Below are 27,161 nucleotides of genomic sequence, written 5' to 3' on the forward strand. Positions count from 1 at the left end.
GAGTTATCTAAAGCAGAACAAAACAGCCACACACACACATACACACAAACAAGAATATACTAGATTGTCAATTTCTTTCTATAAATAATTCAATCAATCTCCTGAATTAACTAAATCTCAATGAAGTCATCATGTCCGTCTTCTCCAATTCTGGCAGGGAGGATACTATCTTACAAAGAGGCTGGCTGGTGGGTGTAATGATTAAGGGCACAGCCTTTGCAGCCAAATAGTTTGGGTTCAAATCCTGACCTTCCTGTAACCTCTGTGAACCTCAGTTTCCTCACCTATAAAACAGGAGTAATGATAGCTACAATTCATACAGTTGTGAGAATAGTACATGTAAAATCATTAAGACAGTATTTGGCACCTGGGAATCACTTAATAGTGTTCATTACTATCATCTCATAAAGGCAAATGCTGTATTATAAATGTAGAGTAATAAGATAATCACTGGCTCCTAACATTTTAGAATTAACTGGCCTCCTTGCTGTTCTTCAAACATGCCAGACACTCTCCTTCTCCAGGGCCTTTCACTGCTTATTCCCTCTGCCTCAAATGTGCACTGTGGGCTACATCACCTCCTTCAAATGTTTGCTCAAATGTCAATGAGGCCTACCCTGATCACTACCTTATTTAAAATTACAACCCACTTTCCTCCTTACCCTGCTCCACATTTCCCCCAGTCTCCTGGGACCATATTATAAATTTACTTTTTATTAAGGTTATTAACAGAGTCTCTCTGCATCAGGAAACAAAAGTCAATGCCAGAAGGGATTTTTGTGTTTTATTCACTGATACATCCCAAGTAGGTGCTCAAATATTTTTTTTATTATCATCATCTGGTTTAACCCCTCCAACTTTAGAGATGAGGAAACCCCAGAGACTTGAGTCAAGGCCACGTACTGAATAAATAAGGAAAAGACCCAAGAATGGTGACTGTGACTCCCTGTCCAATGCCATTTCTACCTAGCTCACTATCTCCCTGACCCTTGAAGATCACAGAAAAATCACAATCATCTATATTTTTCCTCCAGGAGGATTTACCTTTGGAATTTCTTGGCTTTGCAAATGCTGCTGTGTCTATAACATAGAAATGCTCAAAAAGACAGTAGAAGCCTGCACTGGAATACTAAGTGTTGATGAGCAGAAGAAGGTGGCTGATTTGAAAGAGCTACCCCAGAGCTTTGACAGAGGGTCTGCTGTTGTAATTGTGTTTCTGCTGACCGAAAAACAAGTGTTGAGCCAGAAGATGGTTGCCACTGTGGCTGGACAGCAGACTGCTGCTGAATGCATGCTGGCTGGTGCTACGCTAGGGTTTTCTTCAGGGGAAATGTTTGCTAATGCTGAAGCACTTGAGTCTGCTTTAAGGGCTGCATTATGTATTTTTCCATTGCCACTGGTTGCAAGTTTTCTTGCAAAGGAGGTATAATCCATACCTTCAACATACCTGGTAATGTCTGAACTTGGTTAGGTACCTGTGAATGAGGTAAACGCTGCTGGAAAGCAGCGTGGTGGCTACCCAAAGACTGCTGTTGATTTACAAGACCTTCTTTAGTAGACAACTGATGGCTTTTCTGTGCTTCTCTATAAGATGAATGAGTCATGTGCAGATGCTGAATGAAAACTGAATGAGAAACCTGGCTTGGTGTTAGATATGATCGTGAAAACTGTGTAGATAAAGTGGGGGAGGGGGCTGGATCTGGGCCTGTGAGGAGGCCTGTTGAATGAAGGACATCTGCGCAGGATGTTGAAGTTGTCCTTCCATGGCCCTCTGACATGTAATGCTAATTGAGTGGGTTTTTAGCTGCTGGTGTCTAAAACCAACATCTGCTTGTGATGCAGCTGTTGAGTACTGGACATTAAGATTAATGTTAAAAATGTCTTTTGCTCCAACTTTGAAGAATTACCACCTTAGGGTTGTGTTAAATAGATTTGTTCATCAGAAGTCTGTACTACATAAGGTGGTACGGAGTGTAACTTCTTATCTGCAGCATTTGCAATATGTATGTGCTTGTTATCGGTAGGGTTTACTGTGTATACTTGCTGAGTTATGTAGGTTGCCTGTTCAGTTGTCTAGATGGTGTAAGCAGTTTGTGCTGAATAATGGGCATGCTCAAGTGGCAGTGCCCAGTAAGCAAACTGTTCTATAGATTGCACAGAGTAAGCTGCTTGGATCATATATGCTGGCTGGTCTGGAAAAGCTGACAAAACCTGAGGTTGCACTGGAAAAGCAGGATGCCCTTAGGCTGGAGCCAAATAAGAGGCCTGTACCACAGGCAGGACTGGATAAGAAGTTTGCACAGAATGAGTTGACTGTGAGCCTGGTGGTTGTACAGTACAAAGAAGATATTCTGGGGCTGGCAGTGAATAAACACACTGTGCTGTAGTCTGGATTGGGTAAATTGGCTATGATGGCTAAAAAGCTTGTTCTGGGGATGTATCACAAATGGCAGCTGCCCAGGAGCCTTCAATGGGAAGGATGGCAGTTCTGCAGGTGGCCCTGCAGAAGTGTGTTGAATAGAGTAAGAGGGTCATTGCAGGGACTGAATCACACTTTTAATATCACCTTTTCACTGCTGCTGACTTGCACGAGCTTCAGACACTCTCAGAATACAATCCCACTGCACAATTTTTTGTAGTGATGCCATAATTTTAGGTTGTAAAATTAATGGCTGCTGCTGACTAGAGGCTTGGAAACAAGGTTTCTTCAAATACACAGTCTGGCTTTGTGGCACTGAAGAACCTAGAGTCTCCTAGACTCCTGATGTACTATGGGGTACGGGTGGGGTACTAAATATATCTTTTGTGAAGGCTAATTGGCCCCTGAATGCCCCCCAGTGGAATTAGAAGGGAGCTGAACTGTACCAGCAGCCTTCTGTGCACTGCTCATGTATTGTGCAGAATTATTTGACAAAGCTTGAGAACAGTTAACCAATAATAAACTAGAATTCTGGGGGTGCCTGGGTGATTCAGTTGGTTAAGCATCCGACTCTTGATTTCAGCTCAGGTCATGATCTCATAGTTGTGAGATTGAGCCCCACATCGGGCTCCATACTGGGCATAGAACCTACTTGGGATTCTCTCTCTCCCCCACCCTTTCTTTCTCTCTCCCTCTGCCCGCCCCCCCCCCACATTCATGTGCTCTCTCTCTCTCAAAAAAAAAGAAAGAAAGAAAAGAAGTTAGAAGTCATTAGAATCTGGTGATTTGGTTAATTCCTGATTTCCATTTCTAGGGCCAGGCTCAAGTTGAAGACCAATTTTGGATGCTGGGAAATCATTCGTGAAGCAGACAATGTCTGAGGAGAAACTGCAGAAAAGACTGGTTGTGGAACTCCAGTAACTGACAAGTCTAAAGTCATATGTTGGGCTGAAGTTTGTCCATCTGTTCCAAAGTTCAGCTGCAGTTCCTGGTTGTGGTGCAAGGAAAATTCAAATTATAAATGCATATGCCATGCCCATTTTAATGGGACTCTCCCAGACAAAATGATAGATAAAATAATGCTATGTTCTAAAAAGTTCAGTAAGCTATCAAAAAGGTACTGGTATTAGTCCTATAAAAATCTTTAATACCATGAGTAAATGCTAGTTGAATACACTAAGGGATTGAGACCAGTCCCAATAATATACTGCTCGTGGCTTCTCATTTATTGCACTTGTTATATAACTCATTCAAGCCCTGGCAGAGATTCAGAGTAACTGAATCTAACACCTTCACACACTAGACACTGGAAGTTCCAAGAAAAAGCTCAAAAGGATTTCAATATCATAGCTAAAATGAACATAGAAGCTCTCCAAAGAGGAGAGAGAGTTGGCTGAATAAATATAGGTTGGATGCAATAATTCCTAGAACTTGAACCACCACATTCATAAAAAGACACCAACAGTCAAAGTGCTTGCTTATGTGGCTTCTATATATTGGGGGGGGGGAGTCTAAAAAATAGTATGTATGTGATATACAGATGTATATAAACAAAATTATATATGTATAATAGGGAAAAAAGACAAATCTAGAGGCTCTACCAACAAATATAAACAAAAAGTTGTCTCTAGCTGGAGAAATAACAGGTGATTTTCATGGTCTTCTTTATAACTTCATAGGCTTTATTTTTAAATAGGTAAATAATACTCTTACACTAATTTTTGAAACTTAAAAAATTTTTGGAGCACATTTTAAAATACACATATCTGCATACTTATGTGGTTGAACCTAACTTAATTTAAGCATCCTTTCAACACACTTGGCATGAAAGTCTAAGAAAGAGGCAAATCAAACCACAAGAGCGCAATTATGAATATGTACCATGTTGTCTACAAACACTAGCCAAATACAATGCACTGTCAACTCTATCAGATTAAATTTACCCCCAGCAGGTTTTAAATACATCAGGCATTTGTCAAGTATGTGTATGCTTTCTCCTACAAGACTGTGAACTCCTTGAGGGTATGGACCATATTTTACTTTATCTTACATACATAGAAATGGTAGTCATTAAAAACTGTTTGATGAACTGTGACTTACTATATATCAATCTCTTAAAAGAAACAGATGCACCAGCTGCTAACTGAATCATATACAGAGAATGCCTAGGAGCTCAGACCATCTCATTCCCAAAGACATAAGGCACACGTAGGAGTTGGTGAGATTGAGAAAAGAAAATGCAGTGATGGCAAAAACAAAAAAGCTGAACCATGTGTCCAGAGTTCATAACCTAGGGAACCAGAATAGTCAATATATGAACTCTCACAAACACTGTTTACACCTTGTCAGAAATGAATAATGCTAAGTTTGAGAGTCAAAAAGACACACTTATTTCTCCTACAGAAATAAACATGAATCAAAAAAAGCCAAGATCTAATAAACTGTCAGTATCCAAAATATATAAACATCTTATACAACTCAACACCAAAACACACAAATAATCCAATTGAAAATAGGCAGAAGACATGAACAGACATTTCTCCAAGGAAGACATACAGATGGCCAACAGACACATGAAAAGATGATTAACATCACTCATCATCAGGGAAATGCAAATCAAAACTACAATGAGATATCACCTCATACCTGTCAGAATGGCTAAAACCAAAAACACATGAAACAAGTGTTGGCAAGGATGTGGAGAAAAAGGAACCCCCTTGCACTGTTGGTGAGGATACAAACTGGTGCAGCCACTCTGGAAAACAATATGGAGCTTCCTCAAAAAATTAAAAATAGGACTATCATATGATCCAGCAATTCCACTACTGGGTATTTCCCCCCTAAAGATTACAAAAAACACTAGTTCAAAAAGATATATGCACTCTGATGTTTATAGCGAAACTAATTACAACAGCAAAATTATGGAAGCAACCCAAGTGTCCATCAATAGATGAATGGATAAAGATGTAGTGTGTGTGTGTGTGTGTGTGTGTGTGTGTGTGTGTGTGTATAAACACAATGGAATATTATTTGGCCATAATAAAGAACGAAATCTTGCTGTTTACAACAACATGGATGGATCTAGAGGGTATAATACTAAGTGATACAAGTCAGTCAGAGATAGACAAATACCATACGATTTCACTCATGTGGAATTAATGAAATGACATAAACGAACAAAGAAAAAAAGAGACAAACTAAGAAAACAGACTCTTAATTACAGAGAACAAACCCTTCTCTTTAACCAGAAGGCAGGTGGGGGGGGATGGGTGAAGTAGATGAAGGGTATTAAAGAGTTCACTTGTCGTGATGAGCACAGGGTGATGCATGGAAGTATGGGATCACTATATTGTACACCTGAAATTAATATCACACTGTATGTTTAACTATACTGGAATTAAAATTTTTCAAAAAGTCAAGAATTTAAAGTGCCAAAGATTTTGTCTATAAAATATTATTTCTAGGGGCGCCTGGGTGGCGCAGTCAGTTAAGCGTCCGACTTCAGCCAGGTCACGATCTCGCGGTCTGTGAGTTCGAGCCCCACGTCAGGCTCTGGGCTGATGGCTCGGAGCCTGGACCCTGTTTCCGATTCTGTGTCTCCCTCTCTCTGCCCCTCCCCCGTTCATGCTCTGTCTCTCTCTGTCCCAAAAATAAATAAAAAACGTTGAAAAAAAAAATAAAATAAAATATTATTTCTAATTAACTACAAAAGACATCCCTCCACATTCAAACCAGGCTAGAAAAGTCCAATACAAAGAACAAACCATCATCACCAAGAGCAAGAGATCTGACTTATAAATAAATTTGTTTATCGATATATGGTGTCCTCAGTGTCTTTGCCAATAATACAATCAGTGTCTCAAGATTCTAGTTTCACAATGTTAGGCACATCCTCAGGCATAAACAACTTTTAACTTTCAGTGAGTTTTATATAACTATATTGAATTTATGAAAGAGAGCCTTTGAAAGGGAGAAAATCTAGGCAGTGTTAAATACATTTAACAGAATACAGAACCTCTAAAATACACCTTACCTTTACCTGTGAGACCGTCTGGACAGTTAATGGGGAAACCTGGGGTTGTGAGACAACTGGAGGTCCAAGGACATGTACAGGCAAAACAGTGGACTGACCTTGAACCAAAGGCAAAATGTGGGGCTGAGACAGCTTTGGCTGCTGTTGCAGCTGTTAAATAAGAAAAAAAAATATGTTAAAGATAAACTCTCCCATTTACAGTAAATATATGGATTATATATTTAAAAATATAACAGTTCACTTTACCCCTGAAATCTGCTGGTAATGTCCTACTTGCTGCTGGGATGGATAAATCATCCCTGGAACATTTATTTCAGCCTGTGGGATGCTGGAAACCACTTGAGAACCCATCTTCTGGTCTGAGGAACAGGCCACACTGGGATGACTTGAAGTATCTGAGTGTATAGCAGATCCAGCTCCTGCCTCAGACAAATTGTCACCTATGACAAAGAAAAGAAGCAATAGGTAGAAGGAAAAACTTGAAGCACAAGGTCTAAATGACATGGGAAATAATAAGTGTTTTATATTTTCTTTTACTCTGACAACCCGAGACAACTTGAAATAAAATATGCACACTATACAATTAACCAAAAACCATCATGTAAACTCTCCATGCTGACATTGTAGTATAACTAAAATTTTCTTAGCAAAGCAAACCTAAAAACAAAGAATCACATAAAAATCAACTCCATTTGCTGGCCATTTCATGTAAATCCCTAACTAATCTATACTTGCCATTAGGATTTCAGTAAAATCTAAGGGTCATATATATTCTCATTCTCTTAGAACCTGGCTAGAAAATACTATCTTTACAGAACAATTGGTTATTACTATGAAAACACTAAAAAAAAAAGAAAATACTATGTCCTTCTAGAGAAGAGAATGCATTATAGCAGGAAAATTAAAGGAACTACAATAATTTTATACTTGAGTCTAAAAACAAAGGATCTTAAAGTCTAGAAAATTCCTCCTTAAAAAATAAATTTTCCCTTTAGTTCCAAATATTCTTTATTTAAGGATTTACATTAGACCTTTAAAAATGGTAAAAATATTATAGCTCTTATTCAATTAGCACTTTGGACAAGTCATGTAACAAAACAGTTTCTTAATTTTAAAATAAGATAACTAGGCTGGCTTGTCTATTTCAGGGAGTTTGTAAAAGGACTGATGAAATGATGAATAATAGAATTCTTTGAAGAGCACAAAAGTACTATTTTAAGATAAGGGAATACAATCACACGTTTGTTTACTTTTATAAATTAGGAATACTACCTGTAACAGAGGAGCAGTGCTGCTGTGGTTTTCTTTGTAGAAACTGTTGTCGAACATGCTGATCAACTTCAGTTTCTTCACATTCAGCCCCTGTGTGCTGAGCAGGAGCAGGGGACAAAGTTGCATTCTGGTGCTGAGGGAGTACATTCCCCACAGACTTGCACTGGGAATCCCTGCGTTCTTCCAAACAGCCAGCTGGTTTCTTCTCCCTTGTCTTCTTTATCAGGGTGACCCGGTCTCTAATGGACTTAGCAACAGCTTTGGAATCACTTTCATGGAAGAATCCTGACTTGACCTACAAACAAAACATAATAAGCAAACTACATCTTTAACATTTAAGATTTTTAACTTTTTTTTTTTTACCAGCAGAGTTATTTTGCACTCCCAAATTACAAATGCCATTAAATAAGAGCTAATTTGTTTACATGTTTTTTGTTTAAATTCAATATAATTGACATAGTTTCAAGTGTATATCATAGTAATTAAATAATTTTTTATACAGGGGTGCCTGGGTGGCTTAGTCGGTTGAGCGTCTGACTTGGCTCAGGTCACGATCTCACAGTTTCGTGGGTTCGAGCCCTACATCAGGCTCTGTGCTGACAGCTCAGAGCCTGGAGCCTGCTTCAGATTTTGTGTCTCACTCTCTCTCTGCCCCTCTGCGCCCCCCCCTCAAAAATGAATAAACATTAAAAAAATTTTAAATAATTTTTTATACAACTTTATTTATGTTGAGAGGTAGACAGGGAGACAGAGTGCATGTGAGCAGGGGAAGGGCAGAGAGAGAGGGAGAGAGGGAGAATCCCAAGCAGGTTCCACACTGTCAGTGCAGAGCCTGACGTAGGGCTCAAACTCATGAACCTGTGAGATCATGACCTGAGCCGAAACCAAGAGTGGAACACTTCACTGACTGAGCCATCCAGGCGCCCCTCAATATTTTCGATGTACATCTAGGTTCTTTCTTTTTAATGTTTATTTATTTTTGAGAGAGAGAGAGAGAGAGAGAGAGAGAGACGGAGCGTGAGCAGGAGAGTGGGAGAGAGACTGAGGAAGACACAGAATCAGAAGCAGCTCCAGGCTGTCAGCATAGAGCCCGACACGGGGCTTGAACTCACAAACTGTGAGATCATGACCTGAGCCAAAGTCAGATACCCAACCGAATGAGCTACCCAGGCCCACCTTCTATGTTCTTTCTTAGACATACATAAATGTAGAGCCTTTAATAAGCATAAGAAAAATACCACTACCAAGTATTGTTAAAAGAATTGTGGCTTTAACCAAAACAAACAAATAACTTGATGTTTCAGTACATGCAGTCTTATTACAGTTAATTTATGACTGTCATTAAGGTTTGTGAAAGATTAAAAGTTTCTTATTCAACAACATTAAGTGCCTACAATGTGCCCAGTACTGGACTCCAGAGACATAGAAGTTATTACACTGGTCGTTTGTCCTGTATGAGCACAAAATCTGGTGGTAAGATGGTACATATTTAACTTAAAATAAGGTAGAAAGCTTTAAGCTGCTATAAAAGCCCTAAAGGGAAAAGAGAAGAAAGCATCACAGAGGAAGGTAAACTCTGACTTGAATTAAAACAAACAAAAAAAGGAACTTGCTGGCTATTAAGGGAGGTGGAGATGAAATTTAGAGATCCACACTCCAGGCAAAGGGAAATCGGCTCACAGCAAAGTACTACATCTTACCAGGTGTTAGAAGTGTGAGAGAAGTTAAGGGCTTGCTGTCTGAGAAAAGCGGGGCTGAGGAGCAGAAAGATGACTTGAGGAGGTGGCATGGCAGATTATTCTCAGTCCTACAATCTGTTTTTTTTTTAAATTTTTTTTAACGTTTATTTATTTTTGAGACAGAGAGAGAGACAGAGCATGAACGGGGGAGGGGCAGAGAGAGAGGGAGACACAGAATCAGAAGCAGGCTCCAGGCTCTGAGCCATCAGCCCAGAGCCCAACGCGGGGCTCGAACTCACAGACCGCGAGATGGTGACCTGAGCTGAAGTCGGAGGCTTAACCCACTGAGCCACCCAGGCGCCCCTACAATCTGTTTTTTAAAGTATGCCTTGTGGGTCTGAAGACTCAGGAAAATTTCGTGGTAGTTGAAAGATGATTAAAATGTTAGATGGAATCCATATATTTACTTTCACTCCCTCCAAAAGCTCTAAAAAAATCCCCATACTAAATGGATTTTTAAGTTATAAACCCACAAGAACAGGGAGAATAAGAGAAAAACAACAGCAACAACATTTTGGACACTCCAGAATGTGGAAAACAGATTAAGTGACCTAGAAGACCTGAAAATGGTGAACTAAAACAGATTAAGTGACCTAGAAGACCTGAAAATGGTGAACTAGGGAAAGTGGAGAATCATTATCATTTATACTGAAAAATATTCACAAGGCACAGGAACTGGCAATACCTGTTCTGGCATTGGTGTGAGAAGCACTTAAATATTTGGATCCCTGTGCCCCTTCCTCCATTCCACACCTTTGGGTGATTGATTCTCCCCTCCCCAAGAAGCCTGGAGTTTTGTTCTCTAGAGAGGGTAAAAGAGAGGATCTCTGGACTATAGAACACCAGGCACAGTTGACAGTAAAGCTACCATGTAGAAAGTAAGATTAAATGACAATATGCACACTGAATACCATATGCAGAAACCCTCAGCCCTTTCCCCCACTTGGCTACCAAAATACCAGTAACCAGCCCCCTACCCTTCAGGAAGGACACTGAAAGATGATTCTCTGGGGGAATCTGACCAAACCAAGAATACAGACCTACAAATATTGATGTCAGAGATTCCTTAATTAAAGGCCCACCGTAGAGGTCAACGTTAACAAGTCCGATACAAGCAATCACATCATCCAATGGGCTTGTAAGTTTCTGTGGAACACAAATTATGGCCCCTCAAAGATGTCCCATCCTAATCCTCAAACCTATGAATATGAGGAGAGATCAATCCCATTATTTTGCTATGAACAGGTGACCTTAAAATAGGGAGATTATTTGGGTGAGCCTTTTACCAGCTGGTGACTAAGGATTCAACATGTCATTGCTGCCTTTGAAGATGGAGTGAGGACATATGAAGGGACTGAAAAGCAGCCTCTAAGAGTGGAAAGTGACCACCACCTAACAGCCAGCAAGGAAACAGGGGCCTCTGTCTTACAACTATATAGAATTGAATTCTGCCAAAAACTCATAAGCAGATATGCCCACAGTACCTCCAGATAAGAACCCTGGCTGCTAACACCTTAATTTCAGCCTGTGAGATCCTAAGCAGAGAATACAGTGAAGCCCACTAGGACTTTTGACCTCCAGAACTGAATTAATAAATGGGTGTTGCTTTAAGTCACTAAATTTGTGGTAATTTGTTACACAGCAACAGAAAACATAGTCTCCTATAGTCTATTAATCATGAGCAGCAAGTCAAGAATTACCAGAAATATGAGAAAAGCCTTTAACAAGAAGACAGTATAAAACCAACAAAGGTAAAACAGCAATTTGGAGAAAAGAGACTACACAGGTAGAAAAACGTCAGAAACACTTTTTTTTACAAATCTTACAGAGAGGTGCGATAATATTGCCTCAACAAAACAAAAAACAAGATGTTTACTCTAAGGAAGGAACAGACCAAAAAATGAATAGGAACTCTTAAAATTAAAACCATGATAACAGAAATGAAAAACTCGATGGGTTAGAAAATAAAGTTGATAATATCTGCCAGAAAGGAGAATAAAAGGACAATAAAGGTGGAAAATAGAAAAGAAAGAACAGTGGAGAATCAGTCCAAAAGGTCCAATATCCAAATGCTAATAGTTCCAGAAAGAAAAAAATGGGGAGAAATGATCAATAAAATACTTCAAGAAACTTCCCAGAAACTAAAGGATATGAGTTGACAGATTGGAAAGCTCCACTGAGAACCAACAAAGTAGATGAAAATAGACTCAAATCAAGACACATCACTTTATTTTAAAATCTAGATTGTCTGATATAAGTATGGCTACTCCAGTTTTCTTTTGTTGACCATTAGCATGATAGATGGCTTTCCATCCCCTCGAGATCATAAAAGCCATATATGAACGACCCAACGCTAATATCATCCTCAATGCGGAAAAACTGAGAGCTTTCCCCCTAAGGTCAGGAACAAGACAGGGATGTCCACTCTCGCCACTGCTATTCAACACAGAATTGGAAGTCTTAGCCTCTGCAATCAGACAACACAAAGAAATAAAAGGCATCCAAATCGGCCAGCAGGAGGTCAAACTTTCACTCTTCACAGATGACATGATACTCTATACGGAAAAGCCAAAAGATTCCACCAAAAAACTGCTAGAATTGATTCATGAATTCAGGATAGTTGCAAGATATAAAATCAATGCACAGAAATCGGTTGCATTCCTATACACCAACAATGAAGTGACAGAAAGAGAAATCAAGGAAACGATCCCATTTATAGTTGCACCAAAAACCATAAGATACCTAGGAATAAATCTAATGAAAGAGGTGAAAAATCTATACACTGAAAACTATAGAAAGCTTATGAAAGAAATTGAAGAAGACACAAAGAAATGGAAAAAGATTCCATGCTCCTGGATAGGAAGAACAAATATTGTTAAAATGTCGATACTACCCAAAGCAATCTACATATTCAATGCAATCCCTATCAAAAGAACACCAGCAGTCTTCACAGAGCTAGAACAAATAATCCTAAAATTTGTATGGAGCCAGAAAAGACCCCGAATAGCCAAAGCAATCTTGATAAAGAAAACCAAAGCAGGAGGCATCACAATCCCAGAGTTCAAGCTATACTACAAAGCTGTAACCATCAAGACAGTATGGTACTGGCACAAGAACAGGCACTCAGATCAATGGAACAGAATAGAGAACCCAGAAATGGACCCACAAACATATGGCCAAACAATCTTTGACAAAGCAGGAAAGAATATCCAATGGAATAAAGACAGTCTCTTCTGCAAGTGGTGCTGGGAAAACTGGACAGCGACATGCAGAAGAATGAACCTGGACCACTTTCTTACACCATCCCCAAAAATAAACTCAAAATGGATGAAAGACCTCAATGTAAGACAGGAAGCCATCAAAATCCTCGAGAAGAAAGCAGGCAAAAACCTCTTTGATCTTGCTCGCAGCAACTTCTTACTCAACACGTCTCCGGAGGCAAGGGAAACAAAAGCAAAAATGAACTACTGGGACCTCATCAAAATAAAAAACTTCTGCACAGCAAAGGATATAATCAGCAAAACTAAAAGGCAACTGAAAGAATGGGAAAAGATATTTGCAAATGACATATCAGATCAAGGGTTAGTATCCAAAATCTATAAAGAACTTATCAAACTCAACACCCAAAAAACAAATAATCCAGGGAAGAAATGGGCAAAAGACATGAATAGACACTTCTCCAAAGAAAACATCCAGATGGCCAACCGACACATGAAAAAATGCTCAACATTACTCCTCATCAGGGAAATACAAATCAAAACCACAATGAGATACCACCTTACACCTGTCAGAATGGCTAACATTAACAATTCAGGCAACAACAGATGTTGGCAAGGATGTGGAGAAAGAGGATCTCTTTTGCATTGTTGGTGGGAATGCAAACTGGTGCAGCCACTCTGGAAAACAGCATAGAGATTCCTCAAAAAACTACAAATAGAACTACCCTACAACCCAGCAATTGCACTACGAGGCATTTAGCCAAGGGATACAGGTGTGCTGTTTCGAAGGGACACATGCACCCCCATGTTTATAGCAGCACTATCAATAATAGCCAAAGTATGGAAAGAGCCCAAATGTCCATCGATGGATGAATGGATAAAGAAGATGTGGTATATATACATATATATATATATATATATATATACACATACAATGGAGTATTACTCGGCAATCAAAAAGAATGAAATCTTGCCATTTGCAACAACGTGGATGGAACTGGAGGGTGTTATGCTAAGTGAAATTAGTCAGTCACAGAAAGACAAAAATCATATGACTTCACTCATATGAGGACTATAAGAGACAAAACAGATGAACATAAGGGAAGGGAAACAAAAATAATATAAAACCAGGGAGGGGGACAAAACAGAAGAGACTCATAAATATGGAGAACAAACTGAGGGTTACTGGAGGGGTTGTTGGAAGGGGGATGGGCTAAATGGGTAAGGGCAATTAAGGAATCTACTCCTGAAATTATTGTTTCACTATATGCTAACTAATTTCGATGTAAATTTTTAAAAAATAAAAATAAAATTAAAAAAAGACATATCACTGAAATTTTAGAATACTGAAAAAAGAAATAGAAACTATTACAAACTTCCAGAGAGCAAAAAATGGATCACATGCAAAAGATTCTGAAAACAGAACAACTTTATACTTCTCAATATTAATATTGAAAGCTAGAAAAGCATGGAACAACGAGTCTAAAATTTTTTTAAATGCAACCTAAAATGCCATAGCCAGCCAAACAATCAATTAAATATGAATATAGAATAAAAATATTTTCATACATGCAAATCTCAAAGAATTTACCTCTCATACCCTTTCTTTAAGAAGCAGGCAGAGGAAGTGTGCCACTAAAACAATAGGGTAAGCCACGAAAGAGAAAGACATGAGATTTAGGAAACATGAAACCCAACAGAGAGGATGAGGAGTCTATAAAGATAGTAAAGAGAAATATCAGAATAATAGTTGTGCACCAGATGTCCAAGGCAATCATTCCAGACCAAAACAGTATGACTATAAAAATAGACACGTTAAAGGCTATCATCTCCAAGATCCCCACTGTCAATGTTCCATCCCTCTTTTTAACCCAAGGACAGGATGTCCAGATTAACCTGGCTCAGACTATCTGTACTTGGCTAATCTGACCATGTGCTGCCAAAGCTCCTGTATGCCTTCCCTCCAAGCACTGTAGCAGCCTGGATCTGGTGTGGACGCACATTCAACCCCACAGAAGTTCTCTGTTGTCATCTGCTCTGTGGGGAGAGGGAGCATGAGGAGATTAGAAGTAGAGAAGTCAGAGAGGCCCACGCCCCATCAAACCATATTGTAACCACACAACTAATTTCTGGTCCATACAACAGCCCACCGGTGACCTGACTAGTGAGCCATGTGTGTATTTCCCTAAATTTAATCATGACCTCACCTGTTGACTTCCCCTCTTGTAAATGCTTAGGGAAACTGAAGGCAGACTATGACTGAGAGACTATTCAGTTGGCTATCCTGGCCATCTTCACCTAATAGTAACTTCAGTAATCACCTAGGTGTGGGCTTGCCACTCAGGTTTCTAAAACAAAACAATATATTACTTCGATAAACTATAATGAAAAACAAAGGAAGGAATAAGTAACACAAAAGCCAGGGTAGATATTACCTGTAGTGATTAGGGAAGGGAATACAACTGGGAGGGGCATACAGGTGGCTTCAAAGGTATCAGTTGTGTTCTATTTCTTAATAAAAGTAGCATTTTATTATTCTTTATACTCTACATACAAATTTAATATACTCTTATGTAAAGATACATTTCACAATAAAATAATTTAAATAAAGAAAAGGAGAAAACGAGAGGAAAGAAAGCAATAAGGAGAAAGGAATCAATCAACCCTGATACTATAAAGGGCAGCATTGGTTGGGGGGTGTGGAGAATAGTGGTAGGATTCACTTACCATTTCATATGCTACTTCCTCAGATGTATCCGTTTCTAAATTGAAACTGAATTCAATAGCTTCATTGTCTTTGTGTTTGCCTTTCAATTTTTTAGGGTCTTCAACCCAGAGTCTTAAAGCCAGGGACGAATTAGAGTAGTCATCTTCCTCTGCTAACTCCACCCTCAGTCCTGTATCCTCAGCAAAAAATGCGTGGTTTAATAGGTCCCTGATAGACAACCTAATAAACAAAATACATATCTCATTATCAATTTGTCCAATCACAAACAAGATATAGAACCCTTAATTAGTAAATATTAATTACATCAAAATAACAATCTTATTTTAAAACTTCTATTAATTAAACCATTACCCTGCTTTGTTAAAAACCGAATCTTACATCCAACTCATTATTACCAAGAATGCAAAGAAATCCCACCTAATATACACTTAAAGTCACCTTAATTAAAGATTGTTATCAACAACACATCTAGATACTGTATGCCTAGAGAACTGAAGCAGTGCTATAGTATATGTTGGGTAGAGTGACTAGTTTCCCTAAGCCACTGGCTTAAGTTACTAAAACTCAAACAACAGACTGTCAGCAAAGGCAACTAAAAACTTCCAGATATATAAACTCTAAAGTAAACCATAAATTCAAACTATTTTACAAATGTTATAAATAGAAGTCGTTGACTCCATTAACAATAGTCAAGTTAGTGTACTTTACTCTTTAGAGAATGCCATGAATAAAACTAATTTAGTTCTGCAAAGTCCCATGGTTTTCTTAAAATATGTAAGTCTAGTATTTTAGGCCAAAGTATACATGCAGTGGATGTGCCTCTAACCTAATATTAGGAATTAACCATCTCTGAAGAGAAAAAAAAGGACAGGGGTTCAAAAGATTCTTTTACAAGCTCAGGACAGTTAATTTCCTTTGCTTTCACCAATTTCTAAAACAGATATTTAATATCTAATGTATCTACATTACAGGTCAGAGAGAACTAAAACCAATGTCTATGTAGAAAACCTCTCACACTACTTAAAACAGATAAAGCACATTAATAGCATGGTATCCTGTAACTTGAGGATTTTCAACCCTTCTGATCATTTTACTGATTGAGACAAATACATAACTAAGAGAGAGTTATAAAAAGAATAAGCTTCCTCATACTAATTAGTTTTAAGGCTAAGGTGAGATGTGTTTAAGAAGGCACAACCAAGTTAAAGCCCTCTGCCTCTCAATGAAAAATTTCCCTAGGTATTTTTACTAAGGAATAATTACAGCAATAGCACCAAAAGACACCATTAAATACTTATTACTCTGTTAGGTATTTTATATGCATTATCTTTTTAATCACCAAAATAAGACCTGTTTTGAGGAACAGTTAAGTAACTTACTCAAGATCACACTGGCTAAGTATGAATCCATATCTGAATCTTGGTCTGATGTAGAAGCTTATGCTCTTTCTAATACACTAATATGCTATGAATCCTTCTGAATATTCCAATGTTCTCTGATAACAGTTCACAATGAAAATGCTGTAAAAGCAATAATCAGAATCCAAACTAAAATGGCTACTTCAACATCATACAACTGATCCTTGAACACTATGGGGGGTTAGGGTGCCAACCTCAGTTGAAAATCTGTGTCTAACTCCTAACTCCCCCAAAACTTAACTATTAATAGTTCTATTGACCAGAAGCCTTACCAATAACACACAGTTGATTAACACGTATTTTGCATATGTATTATATACTGTATTTTTACAATAAAGAAAACATTATTAAGAAAACCATAAGGAAGAGAAAATACATTTACAGTACTGTACTGTTTGTTGTTCAAGGGTCAACTGTATTTTCAGTCTCATTTAAAAAAAAGTATGCCTAAACTCTTACAACTTAAAAATGGCCACAACAAAAACATTAACAACCTAACTTTAAAAAGGGCAAAGGACTTGAACAGAAACTCTTCCAAAGAAGATATACAAATGGCCAATAACCACATGAAAATAACCACGTGAAAAGATACTCAACATCATTAGCCATTAGGAAAATGCAAATCCAAACCACAATGAGATACCAATTCGTAACCATTAGGATGGCTATTATCAAAAAATGGAAAATAATGAGTATTGGTGAGGAGGTTGAAAAACTGGAACCTTCATATGTTAGTGGAAGGAATACAAAATGGTGCAGTCACCGTGAAAAAAAACTGGTGGTTCTCCAAAGAATTAAACAGTATTACCATACAATCCAGTAATTCCACTCCTAGGTATATAATGAAGAAAACTGAAAACAGGGATTCAAGCAAATACTTATTCACCAATATCCATGCAACACTATTCATCATAACCAAAAGGTAGAAATAACCCAAGTGTCCATCAACAGACTAATGGATACACAAAATGGGCATGTATGTGTTTCTTCCTTAAAAAGGACATTCTGATACAGGCTACAACATGGATCAACCTTGAAAACACTATGCTAAGTTAAATAACCAGCCACAAAAAGACAAATTATTGTATGATTCCACTTACATGAGGTACCTAGAATAAACAAATTCATAGAGACAAAAGTAGAATAAATGTTACTAGGTGTTGAGGGGAAAAGGAATGGAGAGGTACTACGTAATAGGTACAGAGTTTCTGTTTGGGTGATGAAAAGGTTCTGTAAATACAAAGCTGTGTGGTTGTATACAACAATGTGAATATACTTAATGCCACTGAATTGTATACTTAAAAATGATTGGGGCGCCTGGGTGGCTCAGTCGGTTAAGCGTCCAACTTCGGCTCAGGTCATGATCTCACGGTCCGTGGGTTCGAGCCCCGCGTTGGACTCTGTGCTGACAGCTCAGAGCCTGGAGCCTGTTTCAGATTCTGTGTCTCCCTCTTTCTCTGACCCTCCCCCGTTCATGCTCGCTCTCTCTCTCTCTCTCTCTGTCTCAAAAATAAATAAATGTTAAAAAAATTTTTTTTTTTAAATAAAAAAAAATGATTAAAATGGTCAATCTTAAGTTATGCATATTTTATCATAATTAAACTATATAACTACCTAGATATAGCCTGTTGGTACAAACACCAATAATGTTTTATAATAAAGCTATAATTAAACAGGTTTTACCTTAGTGGCTTTATATATTCTCAGATATACAACACTGAACTTAGAAAACTAATAAAAACGGGGGACAGTCAATAAAATGTGGGTGAAAATAACTTCTATAAAAGACCTATCACCTTCATTAATCATAACCAATAAGGAGGTAAAAAATCAAAAATTTAACCTACTGATTTAACTCGGCAACTGTCCTAAGCTCAAATTAATGGGAAATATAAGCTAAAACTAAAGGGATGTGTCCATAAAAAAAATTGATACAAATAAATCTAGAATACTACTTCTTTATTTATTTATTTTTTTTTGAGAGATGGAGCATTAGTGGGGAAGGAGCAGAGAGTGGGAGACACAGAATCCGAAGCAGGCTCCAGGCTCCGAGCTGTCAGCACAGAGCCCAATGCGGGGCTCAAACCCACAAACTGTGAAATCATGACCTGAGCCAAAGTCAGATGCTTAACCAAGCCACCCAGGCGCCCATCTAGAATACTACTTCTTGAAAAAAATAGCCCTATCCACTTTACCATTATCATGACCTAAGGATATATGGTCTATAAATAAAAAACATCCAGTGAGTTGATGGTCAATTTTTTTAAGCTATCATAAAAAATCATTTAAGTACTTACCTAAAGGTAACACAGCAGAAGCTCTCTACCATCAACTGTTAGAAACAAATTAACCTGGGGGCCCAACCATTTGAGTACTTACCTTAAGGTGACACTGCAGAAACTCTCTACTATCAACTGTTAGAAACAAGTTAAACTGGGGGGCTCAAATGACTGTTAAACTGATGGCTGAAGGTGATGAAAATTTGCCACAACACACACAAACAAACCCCAAATTTCAGTTCAAGAAAAACTGAGCACATGGTATCAAAGTCCAAAATGGCAAGCAACATGCACTGATATACTTCACTCAATACAGTATGGTTTGTGTTCTACTCAAAAGTAATACTCAGTATTATTCAAAGGTTACAAAATGACCCAGTCCAAGATAAGAGTTTAATGTATCTATCAGTTATGTCATTTTGCTACATTTGCACCCACCTTTCTGATTTGTTTTGACGAATACACCCTTCAATGATTTCTTTCACTTCAGGATCAGTGACTTTATTGAAACTGGCTGGCTTTATGCCCTGGGAAAAGAAAAATGGTTTCTAGTCACAAAATAAGCAATTGGAAGCCTAAGTAAACAGGATGCTTATTAAAATAATAAATTTTGACCACTAAACTAAAATATTCAAGCTTTAAATAAGATAAATATATACATACAGTTTAACAATTTTTTGACAAAGATTTTGCCATAGTTCTAATAGTCTACAAATAACAGTGGAGACTTATAAACAATCTAAATTTCCAACAACAGAGGTGATGTTACATAAATTATATGATATATATATGCTCATGTTATGCAAAAACTAAAAATGTTCTCAAAGTATTTAATAACAGAAAATTCTCATATTGAAACATTAAGTATGGAAAAAATTGGATCTCAAAATGTACATACAAGTATAACCCCAATTAACAAACTATAATAAACGAGTCTTCCAGAAGAGCTAGAAGCAATGGACAATCAATATATTATGTATGTATAGGGGCACCTGGGTGGCTCAGTCGGTTAAGCATCTGACTTTGGCTCAGGTCATGATCTCATAATTCATGGGTTTGAGCCCCGTACCGGGCTCTGTGCTGACAACTCAGAGCTTGGAGCCTACTTCACATTCTGTGTCTCCCTCTCTCTCCGCCCCTCCCCAACTCATGCTCTGTGCCTCTCTCTCAAAAATAAACATTAAAAAAATATATATGTATTATGCAAAATATATATATACACACATATATAAACTTTTGAGAAATCTGTATTATTTTTATCATTAAGCAATACTAAAATATTGAGAGAACCTCAAGCTAATCAATAGGTTCTAGGAATGCATTAACAAATTAGTAAGGTCTAGACAATTCAAAATGTTTCTGTAACAATGTTAGCTGCCTGAATCTGCTTATTTTACATTCTATTACTCTTAAATTATGAGTTTTAGATTTCAGAAAATAATCATTACAGTCATTTAATAGAAAACTCCAAATTAATCTAGAAGGAGAAAGATATGATAGAATAATTGTCATGGAATAAGGCAATCTAAAACCTAGTTCTGGGTCTGTCACACTACTTCACAGGATGCAGAATCAGAAAGCCCAGTATCATATACTAGATAAACCTGGTGAGATTAGGAGTTAATTTGGATCTCAAACTCAAGAAACTTTAATACAGATGGAAATGTGAATTGTGATATGGCATTTTTGTGATTTTAATATGAAATAATAAAATCACCATTCAAAAAATGGTGTTACATCATTCTACTTATACAAAAATTCCTCTTTGACCTTTCCACTGATCTCTTACCTCTTCCGCAGTCCTGGGTAATTATTGCCTTTCTCTGCTCCTAGTTGAAATTAATTGGGAAGCTGCAACTTACAAAACCAAGTACAAATTCTTTTCTATTTGTGGCCATACAATGTATGGACTCAGACTAAAAAGACATTCTAGCCTTATCTCTTCTCTCAGCTCTTTGTTGCAGAAATCTTCAAACATACTCAAAGGTAGAATAGTATAAGAAGCCCCATGTAACCATCACCAGCTTCAACAAGCAACATTTTGTCAACCTTGTTTCAGCTATCTACCCCCATACCTTTTTTATCCTAAAATATTTTAAAGCAAATCCTAGGCATCATGTCATTTCACTCAGAAAGTCCCAGTTTATACCTCTAACAGATATCATGTCACCATCTCACCTAAAATAATTACCAATAATTCCTTAACATTATCTAAAACCCAGTCCACACTCAAATTTTCCAAATTGTCTAAATGATGTCTTCTTATAGTTGGTTTGTTCAAATCAGGATTCAAACAAGGTCCTCACAGTACATGTATGGTGCATTAGACCTAGCTCATACCATCTCACAAGAGGCAACTATTACATTGTCAAGAAATCTGTAAGTTGATTATTAAACACAGTCATTTACAAAACTTATATAAGCTTACAATTAAATAAATTATATCAACAGCCAAGGAAATAAATACTGATAACACTACTCGTAATTATTTTACTACATTTTACTATTATTTATGCTCTTGAGGTTGTTTATTATATCTGTATGGTAGAAATACCATATGATGAGTGCCACTGTATATACCGTTCCCAACCCTGCATTCATTGAGGTCACGGTGGTGACTTGAAATCAGTCATGGTGAGAATATTTAACACCAAGGAAATCAGAGAATGCTAGAAATCAGTGCTTTTTCTTTTTCAGAGAATCGGTTGTTAAACATTTAGCTCACTTAAAGTAGCTCACCACTACTTTAAGTCTCTTGTACTCTTTAACAGTCCCTCCGCTTTTTACTTTCATGAAATTGATTTGTTGGAGAAACTAGGTCATTTGTCCTATAGAATGGCCCACATTCTAGATACTGGCTTTATTTCTTGTCTCCCTACACATGTATCTCTAGAGTCAGACAGATTTGAGGTCAAAATCCACCACTATTAGTAGCTGTGTGAACTTGGGCAAGTCACAATCTCTGATTCTCAGCCTTATCATTCATAAACTGAAGATAGCACCATCTTGTAGGGTTATAATATGAAGGTATATAGTATACAGCATGCATTTAAAAATGGTACCTATTAGTATTAGTTACTTGAAACACTCTAACAATCTCTTTCACAGCCTATTCTACAGCCACCCAAGTAGATATGAAATAGACCTATTTTGAACAATCCTAAGACTTTGCTTCTACCTTACATCCCTTACTATACTCTTATTTTTATAGCTATTTGTGAATTTAAAAATGCAAGCTCTTTATGGGTAGCAAATACTTCTTATTCATCTTTACATTCCTTGAAATTTCTAATGCAAAAAATTACCTATAACAGGGAATCAAATGCTGTAGCTGTTGAACAATATTTTGAATGCTCTTTCATAATTAGGCATTTAGAACTAGAAACCTTCAAAACCATTTAGTCAAACTTCATTATCAGCTTTGAAAAAAATATTATCCACCCAATAAATCTAAAAATTATTTACAAACAAATGGATATAGATATGTCTATACATTTACCCAAAGGTACTAATACAGAGCATTTTATGTGACCCCAATAAAGTACAGGCATACAGCATAAATATAAAGCTTGTTTCATTACAATTACGTTAAATTTAGCAGTGTTATACAGCACTAAACTAAACCAAAATTAGTTTTAATCTGACTTTACCAACTTCAACATGAAACATGACAATCTAAGAAGTAAAAAAGAATAAAGTTATACCTACGCTAGTTACTTTACGGTATATTTGAGCTGCATTCTGGCACTCAGAATAAGGGTATTCAGAAGTAGCCATTTCCAGCATACACATTCCAAAAGCATAGACATCTACAGATTCATCGTAGTGCTCTTCATACATTTCTGGGGCCATAAACTCAGGAGTCCCTACAAAATAACACCACATCCACATTTTTATTAAAAAGAAAAATTTATCTACCAAGATCACATTCCCTTTTCCATATGGATTACCTGGGTTAATTTCTGCTCCCTAAACCAAATTTATAAATAAAACATTTGCAGGAATACTTGCTATATCTATACAAAGTACGTCAAGAATTTCCTTAACTTTCCATACTGGTAAAGTACAACTTGTAATGCTCAAGATAATGATTACTAAAATCTGTTTTTATTTCTAATCCTTTTTTTACAAATTTTTCTGAATTAAATTAGTAAATCTTCTTTCTTAAGTCTTTGGAACCTTTTAATATGTCCCACAAAAGAAATACACTAGGATGTGTCTGAAATAAGTCAATATATAATGGATATTTAAAAGCAAATTTGGGACACCTGGGTGGCTCAGTCTTAAGTGTCCTACTCCTGATTTTGGCTCAGGTCATGATTTCACAGTTCTTGAGATTGAGCCCCATGTCAAGCTCTGTACTAACAGCACAGAGCCTACTTGGGATTCTCTCTCTTCCCCTCTCTTTCTGCTCCCCCCCCCAAACTCATGCTCTTTCTCTCAAAATAAATAAACACTTATAAATAAATAAATAAATAAAGTAAAACCAAATTCACATTCTAGGCCAGGGGTCAGCAAACTTCTCTGTGAAGGACCAGACAGTAAAGATTTCAGGCTTTGCAGTCTATATGGTCTGTCACAACTACTCAACTCAGTCACTGTAGTGCAAAAGCAGCTATAGACAATACATAGATGAAGGAGTATAGTTGTGTTCCAATAAAACTTTTATTTACAAAAATAAGCAATGGAGCCAGATTTGGTTCATGGGCCATAGTTTGCTGATCCCAATTCTAGACATACACAAATTAAAAATCTCTCTTTATCCTAACAATAAACTATAAAATGTTAATCACCAATGACACTCTTAGCAAATGATGTTCGCATTAAGGTGGCTAGTCCTAGATCACCAATCTTCACAGATCCAGTGGGTCCCGTGATGAAAATATTGTCACACTTCAGATCCCGGTGAATAATGGGAGGAGTCCTAGTGTGCAAGAACTGCAATCCCTTTAAAATTTGCCTGCACCAACTCCTTAAGACCTTTGGTTTCATGACTTTAAATCGTTTTAAGTACCTACACAAAGGAAAAAAAGGACCACATATAAACAAACATATCTAGCTTATTGTATGAGCACTATTAGGGTAAATCATGTAAGTTAGCCGGTATTGTATGTACTATGATTGTCAGCACTGAATTGTCCTCTATTGTCTGTTATAGAAAAAAAAATTAAATCTAGGCTTCGTTCTTAGAGAAGACATCCTACCAAGTCTATCATTTTTAGCTTTTTAAATTCAAAACAAGAATCATTCTAATCAGAGTGACCTCCTGTGGAAGGGCAGCACAATTTTAAAAAGAAAATCCTTCTCTACTTTCCAATAACTATTTCTATAAAGTCACCAGGGGGGTTAACTATGTAAAATTTTAGTACAAAGATGCTAGGAAACAGAAAAAGTATATCCCATATTTAATAATTATAAATAAGTGATTGTACCATCAAATGAAAAACCACAGTCAGAAATAAAACAATAAATTATAATTATATAGTATTGCTCACTAGATATGTGAACCTGGCCACACCCCCAATCTTTCATTATTTTTACAAAATGACATTATTTGTAATTCTTAAACTCTATGCTATCCCACAAATATTCATTTCTCAATACTGTATATTCTAACAAACTTAACATCCTGAATTTTTCAACCTGCCCTGACACATAGTTGCCAAACACTACATATTCTTTAATCAAGTACTGCAATTTTACAAACAATTTTTATGACTCTTGAAAATTATTTCCAAATAAAACTTCATTAGCACTATCAGTGTCAACTTACGTTTTTAAGGTTCCTGATGTCATAAGTTCAGTCACCAATACAATACATTTCTTTCCCTTTAATACAGACTCCCAGGAATCATAAAATCGAACTATATTGGGATGTTGGAGACCTTTTAACATCTCTGCTTCTTCCTTGAACCTTTGCTGCTCAGCTTTGGTTAATTTCCGGTCCTGAAATGGAGTAGCAAGTTCCAAATAGAGTCTAGAAATTCTCATGGACATTTCTAACACCACTCAAATGTGTGCTTTGTTCTGTTGTTTTCATTTATATACGTACGTATTTTTATCTGTCCATTTTTTTTTCTCAGGACTTATATAATCATTGATAAATTTTATTAGGTAGTTACTTTCATTCCTCCCATTCAACAATGCAGCAGCTGTTATATTTCATAACTATGCTATAAACCTACCTGCAAAATAAATCAATATGTTGAAAAACAATACCTCATATGATAACTAAACTTTCCGTGGTGATCATTTCACAATATACACATATATCAAATCATTATGTTGTACATTTTAAATATCTACATTGTTATATATCAATTATATCTCAATAAAACTAGAAAAAAAATAAAAAATAAAATCACCTTTGCTGGAAAAGAAAAATAATATATCAAAATGAAAAAAGTAATAAAACAAACAGGAAGTTTCCCTAAGAAATCCCTGAATTTCCACATCTATAGGATCTATATGATGTCGGGACAGGAATAATCAAAATGTTAGATATGTAGACATCTCTTCTGGTTAAATATCTGAACTGCCAACATATTTCTAGAAAGAAATACAAGGTTACCAACTAGTAAAATATCTTCAAACAGGAATTAGACCTCTAATCTGCTATATTAAATGCTAAAAGTCAAAGGAGCAAAGTTTATAGAATTCTGAGGGAGGACTGTAACCCTAAAACTCTGAACCCAGAAAAATAACCAATCAAATTTATAAGGGAAAAACAGGCACATTTTTAAGAAAATAAGGGCCCAAAGTACATCATTCCATACACCCCTTCTGAAAATATTATTCAAAGAATTTCAAAAAAAATATGGCCAAATAAAATCATTAGAAAAGGAGTGTGTGGCATACAATAAATAGTAATAAATTGCCAATAATGCTTACTTAGGGTAAAGGCTAAGTAATAGTGGTTAATGTGGTTGGTAAAATGGAATGAATTTTCTAAACAATAATTAAAATAGAAGATATATATTGCAAAAAGAAAGCCTGGAATTAAAACTCCAGATGATCACTGAATGTTGTATGTAATAAGTGAGGAATCAGTAAATTCTACACCTGAAACTAATATTACACTGTATGTTAACTGGAATTTAAATAAAAATGTGAGACTACAAAAATTTTAATTTAATTTAAAAAATTCTAACAAAAAAAAGGAAGAATAAAAGCAATTTTTGTCTTCTGCAAGAGGGAGCAGGAGAGGAAGGAGTGGCAGAACTATTTTAAGTTTTGATTTTAACAGAGAAATAATCAAGTATCCTCGTTAAAAATTTAGGTATGATTTCCATTTCAAGATGATTGACAACATATTAAATTGAATTAAAATAAATCCCTTCTCTTCCTAAATTCCACCAAAATGGCAAAAGAAATATATAAACAAATCCATAATAGCATTGGAAATAAGAGAAGGGTTCAAACCAAAGATTTTTTAAGATAAAATACATACATTGATAGACTATATTTTTATGAAACTCAAGAGAGTAGGAAAAAAAGGAAAAAGAGTAGAAGAAATATTAACTTGATGAACATGAAAGAGTATCATTAGAGAGGTTTCTTTTGTTTAGCAAAAATAAACTACTGGGACTTCCTGAATATAAAAAGCTTCTTCACAGCAAAGGAAACAATCAACCCAACTAAAAGGCAACCTACAGAATGGGAGAAGTCTGCAAATGACATATCTGAAAAAGGGTTACTATCCGAAAAATATAAAGAATCTATACAACTTAACACCCCTCAAAAACAAATAATCCAGTTAAGAAAATGGGCAGAAGATATGAATAGGCATTCTTCCGAAGAAGACATACAGATGGCTAACAGACACATGAATAGATGCTCAACATCACTGATCATCAGGGAAATACAAAACTAATGATATATAACCTCACACCTGTCAGAATGGCTAACATCAACACAGGAAACAACAGGTGCTGGCAAGGATGTGGAGAAAGGGGAACCTTTTTATACTGTTGGTGGAAATGGAAACTGGTATAGGCACTCTGGAAAACAGTATAGAGGTTCTTCAAAAAGTTAAAAATAGAACTACCCTATGAC

At 36.6% G+C, this 27,161-nt stretch overlaps 1 protein-coding gene across 5 annotated transcripts in view; it reads right to left on the bottom strand.

Annotated features, from left to right (window-relative positions):
* Positions 1-27,161, bottom strand: part of WNK3 (WNK lysine deficient protein kinase 3) — a 165,182-nt gene that overhangs the window by 106,841 nt on the left and 31,180 nt on the right. For all 5 annotated transcript variants that reach the window (XM_058712224.1, XM_058712225.1, XM_058712223.1 and 2 more), the window contains exons 3-10: positions 24,880-25,052; positions 23,900-24,120; positions 22,815-22,972; positions 19,545-19,633; positions 15,409-15,628; positions 7,725-8,019; positions 6,699-6,892; positions 6,453-6,602 (exon numbers count right to left, since the gene is read on the bottom strand). In XM_058712224.1, the coding sequence (XP_058568207.1) occupies positions 6,453-6,602; positions 6,699-6,892; positions 7,725-8,019; positions 15,409-15,628; positions 19,545-19,633; positions 22,815-22,972; positions 23,900-24,120; positions 24,880-25,052 (1,500 nt within the window). The remainder of the gene's footprint in view (positions 1-6,452; positions 6,603-6,698; positions 6,893-7,724; positions 8,020-15,408; positions 15,629-19,544; positions 19,634-22,814; positions 22,973-23,899; positions 24,121-24,879; positions 25,053-27,161) is intronic.

The sequence above is a fragment of the Neofelis nebulosa genome, chromosome X, assembly GCF_028018385.1.
Source record: "Neofelis nebulosa isolate mNeoNeb1 chromosome X, mNeoNeb1.pri, whole genome shotgun sequence".
Classification (NCBI taxonomy): Eukaryota; Metazoa; Chordata; class Mammalia; order Carnivora; family Felidae; genus Neofelis; species Neofelis nebulosa.